At 31.8% G+C, this 12585-nt stretch overlaps 1 protein-coding gene across 1 annotated transcript in view; it reads left to right on the forward strand.

Moving 5' to 3' along the window:
* The window catches only part of LOC123247107 (contactin-6-like), a 302957-nt gene that overhangs the window by 148083 nt on the left and 142289 nt on the right, over positions 1 to 12585 (forward strand). Inside the window, exons 7-8 of the mRNA XM_044675908.1 lie at positions 9873 to 10009; positions 11354 to 11483. Of these exons, the coding sequence (XP_044531843.1) occupies positions 9873 to 10009; positions 11354 to 11483 (267 nt within the window). The remainder of the gene's footprint in view (positions 1 to 9872; positions 10010 to 11353; positions 11484 to 12585) is intronic.

Here is a 12585-nt window from a genome sequence, read left to right on the forward strand (position 1 = left end):
TTGAAGGAGTTACAGCAACAGCATACAGAGGTTTTGCAGGAAATTAGTGGGGAGGAGCCAAAGGTGGATGAGGTAATCAGTATGAGCAAGATTAAGGAAATATTAAAGATTTGAGGGGGAAAAACATTTTATTGAAAAGACACACAGAAAAAGTTGCAACAGGTCATGTGTTGGGGCTGTGTGATGAAACATGTTTCCCACATTATAAAAACATTCTGAAAGGGAAGAAGAAACAAACTTCCATGGAAAGGTTTTTGTTGAAATGGTCTCTAAGTGAAATCAAGGAAAGTGTGACAAAACAGCCAAAATTCAGTGAATAAAATGATGTTAAGTAAAGTAAAAAAAATAACAATTACGTTTAGCAATAAAATTACATATGATAAATAATAAGGTCGATTTTACATTTAAATGCAGCATTACTAAGCAATAACACATGAAATGAAAACTTTCTCCACCAGCATCTTCTCCTGACCTTGAAGGTAAATAACATTTCATAAGCAAGTTTATTTCTTTACATTCTCTCTTATTATCTGTAAATATATTTATTCATTATTATAAAGTACATCTTCATATTTAAAAACATATACATAAAACAAAAACTGTGTATGTTTTGGGGGACCAAATAGGATTAATTGCATTTCCATTAGTATAAATGGGGAAATTTGATTTGACACATGAGCAAAATGAGTTCTGAGCTGAGCCAGGGTATGAATTAAACTCGTTTGTCAAAGTACCACTGTATATAGTTCGACCAACAGTTTATCAATGTCTCAATTTTTCCACACACTCTCCAAGATTTATTTTTTTCTTTTTTGATATATTAGTCAGTCTGATATGCATGCGATAGAAATACTAGTGTTGTTTTATTTTGCATTTCTTTAATTAATAGTATCTATTAGAGCATTTATTCATATGAGTAAATATAGTTTTAATTTCTTCTTCAGATTTATCTGTTCATATTGTTTGACTATTTGTCAATTGAGGCAAATTCTTAATCATCTAATTTTCTGAATTATCATGTATTGATAATATTCAATAATTTTTCATTTGTCAATTGGAGAATGCTTTTCAGTCTTATAAACTCACATAAATTTGACTCAATTCATTGTATTTTTGAGAAATGAGGTCTTTGTCTTTAATACTTAATTTAATTTAATATTAATTAATTTATCTTAATTATTAATTAATTAATAGGCATTTAATATAAATGTTTTCCCTGTTCGTTACTTGCCTTCTAATTTCAGTTGCATTGATTTTGTTTGTACAAAAACATTTTAATTCAATGTAGTCAAATTTCGTATCTCATAATATTCTTTATACCTTGTTTGGATATATGTCTGTTCCTGACTTCTACCATATTCTTTTCAAGTTTTCCCAGCAATCTGTTTTGTTTTGTTTTTTAAACCCTTACCTTCCACCTTACAATCAATACTATATATTGGTTCAGAGGTAGAATAGTGAAGGACTAGGCAATGGTGGGTAAGTGACTTGCCCAGGGTCATATAGCTAGGAAGTGTCTCAGGTAAAAATTGACCCTAGAGCCTACCATCTCTAGGCCTGACTCTAAATACACTGAGCTACCCAGCTGCCCCCAGAAATTCTATTATAAGAAAGTTTTTACTTTATGAATTTTTGTTCTTATTTTACCAAGCTGTTATGGTCTTTTTATGTTTGTATTCCTTTGCTCTCATTTATTTATCTAATTTTTCCTCTACCATTTTTATTTGATTTTGAAAATAATTTTTTATTATCTCATCTAGGAATTCTTTTTGTTCTTGAGTTCAATTCATATTTTTTACTTTGAGGTTTTGCTTTTAGCTATTTTGACTTCATTATCTCCTGAGATTGAGTCTAGATTTCTCCTGTCACCATTGTAAGTTTTAAAATCAGGTTCTTTGATTCTGTTTGCCCACTTACTACTTTATTTCTTAATTATCATCTTTATGATAAAGTTATGTTCTGGTGATGACCTAAAAGGAGGAAGGGCACGTCCTCAAACTTCAATCTTTTTGCACTCCTGTTTTCAGAACTAATTCTGGGGAGTTCAAATTTTTTGGTATTTCCATGGTTGTGAGATCTGTGAAGAGATATAGTCATTGATTTCTTGATCAAATTCTTTTCCTTACCTAGGCAGGGACCTTAATCCCTTGGGACTGAAAATAATACTGTTTCTTAGGATCCCTGTCTCCTTGTTACCAGAAACAATTCCTTAGGGGAACAATTCTTCAAGTGTCTTGATTCCATGGGATTGGAAGTGATACATTCTCTTGGATCCCTGAAACCATGGTACAGTTAGTGATACTGTTCATTAGGGATCCTGATCCCTTGTAATGAAAACCAATATTGATCCTCAGTGCTGCCAGTACCTCTTACCCAAATATGCTCACGCCCTACTTTGAACAATGGCACAATATAGAGTATAGTCAATGGCTTTGCCAAATAGCATCTGGTCCTACATGGAATGGTAACACACATTTCTTTTATAATCTTTTCATGCCAGTTGTCTGATCCACTTATCATTTCTTGTTTGAAAGCTACAGAAGGTGCTATTGGTTCTGTCACCACCACCTAGTTCCACCACTGTTGTTTCAGCCACATTGGTCTGGACCTACCTTCATCTCCATAACACAGATTTCTCTTTTCCAACCACTTAAGTTTTCTTGAGCTGGAAGAATGTTTTGTTCTGACTGTTGGTTTTGTTTTTTTTTTTTAATTCTGACTTTTTTGTCTCTATCACTCTGGAACTTGATTTTAGACATTAGTTTAAAGTCCTTTAGTGGGAAATATTGAGAAAGCTTAATTGATTGTTTTTTCTATCCTGTCATTGGTTCCACAAACAAAGCCCCTTTTATTCAAATACATTCCCATAAGATTTTTAAAACAGGGATATGTCAGATTATGCCTAGTTGTCATGCCCTTATCTCTCACAAAATCTGATAGTTTTATCACTTATCTTCTGTTTTTCTTTCATCTCTACTTTATAACCCAGTTTTTTCTATATTTTCAGAATTCAATTCAGATAGAACAATTGTTTTCCATTTTATTTAAATAATACATATATGTAATTAAATACATATTCATATGCATTTAAAATATTTTAACACTTCCCAATAGCCTCTATCCTTTACCCCAATTGTTTAACACATCTGCAAAATTGTGGTTTTTTTTTTTAAGTTGGTTGAATCCTCCCTGGAATAAATACACTTAAGTAAAATTAAAATACACATTACTCATATTTAACAATGTTCTCTCTCCACATTTATAGGCTATTACTTCTCTAACAAATAGTGGGTGATATTGTATAATCTCAGTCTTTTGACATCATAATTGATCTCTGCACATAACAGAGATCTAAAACTTTTAAAAACTATTTCTTTTAAAGTATTTTGACCATAATTTAAATTACTCTCCCACTTGTATATATTTTGCTGGAAATAACTTTATGGAAATTATCCTAAGTGTATGAAGTATTTGTATTTTTCCTTACTTGTAGTAAAATTTTATTCCATTACATTTATATACCATGATTTTTTTTCATTAATTCATCAATCTACAGGTAAACACTTTCACTCCAGTCCTTTACTAAAAGAAGTGTACTTCTAAAAATATTTGTCTTACTTTGTGAAATAAATAAAATCAAGAATTGATCATGCCCTCTGGTTTTGATCTAGAAGAGGTTTAAGTTGAAGAACTCCATTACAACTATATAATCTTCCTCAATACTAACATTTTGATTTATATCAGAAATTCATTCATCTTTTTTTATATTTTTATATTTGACAACAATTTTTGGAGTACTTTTACCACTTTGTCATCTTAATGTTCCTTTCCTTTGCTCACTTTCACAAACCCTTTTGCCAGACTTATACTCTCAGCATTGATGATTTTTGGTGTAATGCAATTATATTTTATATGCTATGTAATTGGTGAGTCTTAAAAAGTGTGTAATTTTTCATGAGCATATTGAAATAATGAATTGCATTCCTCAATATCTCACTAATATTTCAACCAATAAAATATCAATGATTACTCATTTTTCACTAATAAAGGACATAGATATATTTTGCTATTTTATCCTCTCTTTATATAAGCAATGTAAATATTTTTAAATTGTTGCTAAAATGTCTTTGTCTGAACAGTCCTAAACTTTCTTGCACTAGAGAGCTTCTGTTTTGTTGGATTTCTGTACAAACAACACATATATTTGATGTGTTTGTAGTCAGTGATAAAACTTTTTTCCAATAATGATAGATGTCTAAAGAGTAAAAATCACCTTATATCAATGAATTAAGTCAACATCCTTTGGATATTATTATTTTCCATTTCTTTTACAAGTTCTATTTTAGCATAAGTTGAGGGGTTGTATTTTATATAGAGAATGTGATTTCTCACCTTCATTATTTCCCCATAGTATTAGGAATGGGAACTGAGAAGGAATTGTTTCTTTTCAATAGATGCTGCAATTGTAATAGAAGAGACTTCTTTACTAGAGCATTCTTTGTTAAATGAAATTGTAGGGACCCAACTGGGAGTTTTTGTAGCATGCTGAAAGGGCTATAAAAGAATGCCTGCCCTTTGATCCAGCCATACCATTGCTGGGTTTGTACCCCAAAGAGATCATAGATAAACAGACTTGTACGGAAATATTTATAGCTGCGCTTTTTGTGGTGGCAACAAATCGGAAAAGGAGGGTATGTCCTTCAATTGGGGAATGGCTGAACAAACTGTGGTATATGCAGGTGATGGAATACTATTGTGCTAAAAGGAATAATAAACTGGAGGAGTTCCAGACGAACTGGAGAGACCTCCAGGAACAGATGCAGAGCGAAAGGAGCAGAGCCAGAAGAACATTGTACACAGAGACTGATATACTGTGGTAAAATCAAATGTAATGGACCTCTGTACCAGCAGCAATACAGTGACCCAGGACAATTCTGAGGGATTTATGGTAAAAACGCTACCCACATTCAGAGGAAGGACTGCAGGAGAGGAAACATATAAGAAAAACAACTGCTTGAACGCATGGGTCGGGGTGGACATGATTGAGGGTGTGGACTCGAAACTACCACACCAATGCAACTACCAAAATTTGGAAATTGGTCTTGATCAAGGACACACGACAAAACTAGTGGAAATGTGCAACAGTCATGGGTGGGGGGAGTGCGGGGGGTTGAAGGGGAAAGGAGGAGCATGAATCATGTAACCATGTTAAAAATGAATATTAATAAATGTTTGAAAAAAGAACAAAAATAAAACAGGATATTAAAGGTTTTGGAGAGGATTCAAAGGAATATTTTCCACTGTACTCATCCACAACCAATTTGAAGGTTTTAGCCAAAGGAACAAAGCTACAGAGCTATTACAAAGCCAAAATAAACAGATCTCAGGATGTAGCACTAGTCAGTAAAGGTTGGAGTGTATAATCTAATTGAAGTAATGCTCCGTCCTTACTAAATTAGCTGTCTAGAAATCCCAAAAGATCATTGACCAAAATAGAATGGTTTTCCCTCTTCTTGTATCACATATTGATCTCTTATCTTTAAGTGCCCTCCCTCCCTTAAAAGGTGGAATATTGAGACAATTATCTGGATAGTTTAAAGGAAAATTTGCATATCCCATTATCTGGCTTTTTCAGGCAAAAAGTGTTTTGGTCTGAATTATACAAATAATTTCCTTTTTTTTTTTTTACTTCAATTGGTGCATGTCAATATGATTTTCTCCTCAGTTTCAAGTGCTATGTACACCTTAAAAATGAGCAAATAAGATTCACAATATTTTGATTGTCTACATCCTACATATACTATAAATATTGTAATGCTTAATACCAGCAGAAAATAGAATAATATATGTATAATTACAAATATGTGTACTTATATTCCTGTGTGAGTACAGAAAGAATCATAAAACTTAGTATTGTGAATTCTAAAACATAATTTGTAATGTTATAGTGTTCAGTTCTGCCTTCTTTCATGATTATTATCAAGGTCCGTACCTTGGAAAGGAAGTTTTCAGGTCCTACTAATGCATCCACACTGCAATCAGAACTCTGAGTTATCAGTTCTACAAACCCTTCAAGAAAAATCCTTTTAACAATATTAAATACAAGAATACTCCAATTATATTCAGAACTTAAACAACTATTATATTCCATGAATTGAATTTATATACAAAGATGGAGCAATTTCTGCCTTCAAAAGCCTGGAACAATGCTGAGATGAGGAAATACGACTAGACGGTAGTTTACTAAAAAAATTATTAATAGACCTTATTTGAATATGAGGGCAATTTCAATCAATGTTTTGAGATGGTTAGTAAAACAGATTAAAAACATAAATGTTAGATATATAAATATATGTATGTCTATACATATATTAATATATATTTATATTAGACATACTTTCCATTACAGGCTTGAAATTGTGGTTAGGTGGTTAGATTCCATCTGGAGTATTGTAATCAGTTCAGAGTGTCACATTTGAATAAGAACAGTGCCTAACTACCAGATTGTTACTTCCACAGTGTGGTCAATATTATAAAGAGATCTAAGATATTTTGTTAAAAAAATCACCTCACAGTTATTGATTACAGAAATCGGGGAAATTTTTTTGGAAAAGAAAATAAATTAGGTAAATAATAGCTATCTTCAAGAATTTAACATGATGCTAAAAGAAAGAGGGATAGTATTCCTGTACTTGACCTTTTAGTGAAAAACACGAAAAAAATTATTAGATGATATTGAGAGGTAGATTCTAGTTCAATGAAAAGGAAAAAAATGGAAATTATCAAAATCCTCCCCAAAATAAATAAAACATATTTCACAAAACTAGTTAATGAAAACCACGTTAAGAATCCCACATTAGAATGCCTTTAGCCAGGTGATTAGATTTCTATGATGGCTGAAGAAAAGAGAGTTGATCCTCCTAATAAGAGAAAATCTCTCAATATTCCCTTGATCTATTGCTGCCATTTTTTAAAACTATTATTTCTGTTGGAGCACAGTGGGTAATAGGTGAATCCTTATGCCTCATTACAAGTAGCATCTAGGGCATCTAGTTGGTGAAAGTTTTCAAGTTTGCATGCTTAAACTGAAACTTCAAGTTACCTGTGATCCCTCTCCCCCACTGCATTACCCCAGAGTGTGGAGGGAGGAAGTGCTTGCTTTGGGTGGCTGGACAGAGGGACTGAGAATGCAAAAAAATATACTCAGGAGCTGGGAAGAGGGGGAATGGAGCAGCTCCCCTCCCTCACCCTCACCAGCCTGGCACACATGTCAATACTTCACCAGTGCTGATATAGACAGAGAAGAAACCTAAGAAACCTTCAAGACTGAATGCCTTGTTTTCTATTTGAGAAAACTAAGTCTCATGGAGGTTAACCAAGGAAAGTTTGTAAGCATCAGAAATTAAAGTTGGAACTATATCCTCAGATTCAGTGACAAAGACTCCCAAACAAATAAAAAAGAAAAAAAATTCAGTAATAGATCCTAAGACTTTTTATAATTACACACCTCTAGATGGTCAAAAGTAAATTAATCTATGTCCTCTTTATACATGTACATATGTAAATATGCAATATACATATATATATCACGTGCAAATTATATGTATTATATATTGTATGAAATTATACCCATGTGTATTCTGTATGAATTCATTCGTGTGCATTTTATTCAGGTGTTTTCAATTTATTCATATGTTCGCATATATTTTTTAGCAGCAGCAATCATTATATGTGTATTTCTCTCTGTATTTAGATGGATCTATATATTGATTGATGTTTAGTGATTACTTAATGTAGATAAAGTTATTAAAGCTATAGAAATACCCTGGAAAAATGATTTTTTTCACCTTACATATTTGAAATTTCTTTCATGAACTAAATAATTTTTGTTTCTTCACATTTCATAATGGAATTAGTCATAATTCCACATTGACAAGACATAAACTCAATATAATATATTGTTGGTATATATTTTATATACCCATAGTGATGTTTGATATATGTTCTAAGTTGAATCCAGATCTTGTTTTCAAGTTAAAACTCTTTTCAATAAAATCTTTTTTCTCTTGGAATTGTCTATTCTTTGTGATCTGATGCATCTTACATTTGAACTTATATTTTAGGCATCACAGTTTTAATTATTAATTAGTATTCTGTCCTTTTCTCTCAGAGACATTCTGGCTACACCTTCCCATTGTGATTATAGGAGTATCCCTGAATACTTGACATCATTTTTCACTGATATCTGATTAAGCCTCTTTTCCAAAAAAACTGTCCCCAATATTAGTTTCTTCTGACATATGTATCATTTCTATCTAACCAATTAACAGCAATTAGCTTTTACCAAGGGACATTTACTTCAAAAATGTAGCAAGAATTTTGTTATAAAATACAGTTCCCAACAAAAACACTGGGCTCAACCCCTATTCTAACTCCTCAGAAGATATAGTTTCTACAAAGCATTGGTACTATAAAGTTCGCTTCATAATGTGTCATAATTGTTAGATGAGTCCAGGTCTCAGATGTTCTTTGACTGAGTTTCTAAGACTGATTTTCATTCTTCAGGACCTCCAAAGTTGCTTGTCTGGTTGCAAACTCCAGAAGAGACTCAATTACCAAGCTTCTCAGTAATTTGCTTTCCAGATAACCAGGCAGTCAAAAAAATTCTTTATAGCATGGCCAAAAGATCAGAAATTGTGAAAAAAAATGTTTGTGTCTATTCCAATTCTATATAGATATGATATCACCTAAGCAAATATGCACATATTCAAACAGCTTGGGCTTATTTTCTTTTTTTTTTTTGCTTGGGCTTATTTTCTAATCTTTCATTACACTCATGCACTTTAGACTCCATGGTACTTCAAGGTGAGAAGACCAATTCCTCTTTATACTTGGTTGTTCTTAAAAATTTAATTATAGCCATTAAGTCCACAAAAGTTCACAAAAAGCCTACATGCTATATTTTCCCAAAGACTTTATTATATTCTTTTCCAGTTGTCTACACAAATCATTTTAACACTTATTTTCTGACATTTTGTGGCCCAAATTTTTCCTCTTCATCTTTCCAAGGAGTTAAACAATATTAATTAGATTTCATATGTGCTACCATGCAAGACATATTTCCATAGTCATCATGTTGTGAAAGAAGATACATATCAAGCAAATAAAGAAAAACCTAAGAAAGAAATGGTGTGAAAAATGTTATCCTTCCATCTGCATTCAGACTCCATTAGTTTATGTTATGGAAATAGATAGATGGCATTTTTCTTCATGAGTCCTTTAGAGTTTTCTTGTATCTTTGCCTTGCTTACAGTAAATTAGTAATGCACAGTTAATCATAATACAATATTGATGTTGCTATCTACAGTGCCTCCCCCCCAGTTTTGCTTACTTCACTATGTATCAGTTCATACAAGTCTTTCCAGGTTTTTCTGAAATCATCCTTGCCAATCACTTATCTGTAAAAGGGGTCACACACTCACTCACTCACACACACACACACACACACACACACATTAAGAACTCCTAATTTAGGAGAACTTCTGTCCCAGAATCACAATCTCCCTATATTTTAGAATAACATTTTAATACATCTCCAGCCAGTTTTCTTTTCCTTACTTTCTCATCTGAAATGATTCCTTCCATCACCTCCTGAACAATATCTTACTATTGTAAGGAAATAAAGATTTATTGTAACACAAGCAACTGTTAACAAGAGCAATAGGAATGGAAATGTAGAATAAGAGATTCCTGTAAATTTTATGCTAGCTTCTGCCAAGTTTTATTTGTTGGTTTCTTTTAGTCCTTTTATTTTCATGAATTGACTTGGAAAACTTTCCAATTTTTTAAAATAAATGTTCTTTCTTGAGCAGCACTTCCAGAATGGGATAAAAAAATACAAAATACAGATCTGCCTCTATATGATCCTTTACTTTGGGAGTGTAAAGCTAGTGGAAACCCAACTCCTTCTTATACTTGGTTAAAAAATGGTGAACCAATTGTGCCAGAGGTAAGCAAGTTTTTATATACATTGGTATTGTATTGTTCATTCTATTTCACTGAATCTTTGTTAGGTTGATTTTTTAATTAGATAGATGAATATTTTTGTTTCTTTCCTGTTGTACAAAGGCCAAGGAAAAAGTGAAACACTGAGACAAATATGCTGATGATTAAAATAAAAAAAAAACACCTTTCACCTGAACTTTAAATTTACATATACAAATGGAAAATATGTTTGCCCCCAGAATTCATAAGCTATACATTTTAGAATGGGTAGAAGATTAGAGGTCATTCAATTCAACTTCCTAATTTTATAGCTGGCTAACTAGAGACACAGAAAGTGGAGCTATTTTGCTGAAGGTCACACTAATTCTCTGATTCTAAATCCTTAATTTCTCTCTGTCCTTTATTCTGTAGTCACAGTTTTCCCCTTTAAATTAACCAAATAATTGCTTCAATTTTCTACTTAACACTGCATATGCTTTCTCTGTAGGAACTGCAAAAAAAAATCCTCTGTTGTTTTAGACCTGCATTTGGAGATACAGTTCATTTCTGTTTTAGTGGAATTTCCCCCATGTATCCATTTTCACACAATGTTCTCTCTGTTTTGTTTTTTTTTTTTTGCAGATTAGTTTTATTATTTCAATGGAATGGTAATAGTTAGCTTGAACTATTTATTTTTTAAGTTATATTTGCATGATCAAACTATTTCATGAGATGTATTTGAGACTTAGAGTATATTATTTTAATGCTCAGAAGAAATGCTCAGTATTTAAGGACAATTTACTGTAGGTGGCAGAAAGAAAGGGCACAGTAAAATTCTACTTTGCCTCCAAAGGAAGGACATCAAATTCAAGTCACCTTGAAGTCTAATTACAGACAAAATTATAGTTGTCTTAAATTTAGAATTCATGTTTAATGCTTACTTGTAAATATTCACTTTTATGGCATGGTTAGGAAATGTACTATCCTGCTTATTTCAGTATTCTGTTTAACAGTTATCATATTCATTAAATTGAGATTGATTATCAATTTTCAAAGATCATGAAAACAATGACTTTGGGTAATCATAGTGTCTACTAGAATGGAAAGAGCCAAGTATTTGAAATGAGAGTGTCTCAGTTCAAATCCCAACTCAGATTTTTCCTACTTTCATAAACCGAGGCATCTTTTTTGCCAGTTCTATAAATTTAAGGTTAGATTCTGTCTTTGAATAATTATATGCTCTAAATATTCTTAAGAAAGAGTTAATAGAGAATTATTGTTTGAAAGACATTAGTTAGCCATAAAAATTGTGATACTTTTTATGAGGGGTTAATATAATAATATCTTTGTATCTTTGTTCTTTTATTAGGATAGAATTCAAATAGAAAATGGATCACTCATGATAACTGTACTGAATTTGTCAGACTCGGGTTTTTACCAATGTGTTGCGGAAAACAAATATCAGACCATTTATACTAATGCTGAATTGAGAGTAAGAGGTAAGTCATTGATTTAGAACAATCAATAGATTCAAGATGGCATTTGTAACTAGTTCTGATCATATATAATCTCAAATCAGTTTTCTTGGAAATTGGAAATTGTCATCTGAAATAATGGATCAAATTAAAATTAGATTCATTTAGAATGTATGGCTTTTTATAGAAAATGATACTAGCAGAATGGATATAGAAATACATTAAGAGTAACAATATACAATCATGTATGAAATCTGAACTATGTGTTGGCCACTAAGAGCACAAAGTTAGACATGAAGCATTCTCTGTCTTTGAGAAGGATTACTTTTTTTTTTTTACTAAAACAGAATATACACATACAAGTATATGCCAACTAATGAAAACTAAAATTTACTGGATGGGAGTATACATACATTAGTATACATTATTTTTTTTAAAGTGAAAATCTTCATTTTTTATTACATATAATAACAACATACTCATTTAAAGAAATGAGTTCCTAATTCTCTGTCCTCCTTCCTTCTTAAGAAGGGAAATCCTTTGATATAAATTATGCATGTGCAGTCATGCAAAATATATTTCCACATAATCCATATTGTAAGAGAAAACACAAACAAAAAAAGAAAAAAATTAAGTATGCTTTTATTTGCTGTCAGATTTTCTCATTTATTTCTCTTGGGGCAGATGACATTTTTACCATAGGCACGTCAGAACTGTCTTGCATCCTTGTATTGCTGAGAATAGCTAAAACATTCACAGTTGATCATTTTACAGTATTGCTAACACTGAGTACAATGTTTTTCCGGTTCTGTTCACTTCATTTTATATGAATTCATATAAGTCTTCTCAGGTTTTTCAGAAACCATTCTGCTCATCATTTTTAATAGCACAATTGCATCCCACTAAAATCATAAAACCACAACTTTATCATCCATTCCTCAATTGTTTCCAAATCTTTATCACCACAAATGGTGCTGTTATAAATAATTTTGAACATATAGCTTCTTTTACAAAAATATCTTTGGGATACAGACCTAGTAGGAATATTGATCAGTAAAAGTATGTAAACAGTTTGATATTGTTTTACTTATGTTTCCAAATTACTCTCCAGAATGATTATATCAGT

Source organism: Gracilinanus agilis, chromosome 1 (genome assembly GCF_016433145.1).
Source record: "Gracilinanus agilis isolate LMUSP501 chromosome 1, AgileGrace, whole genome shotgun sequence".
Taxonomy (NCBI): Eukaryota; Metazoa; Chordata; class Mammalia; order Didelphimorphia; family Didelphidae; genus Gracilinanus; species Gracilinanus agilis.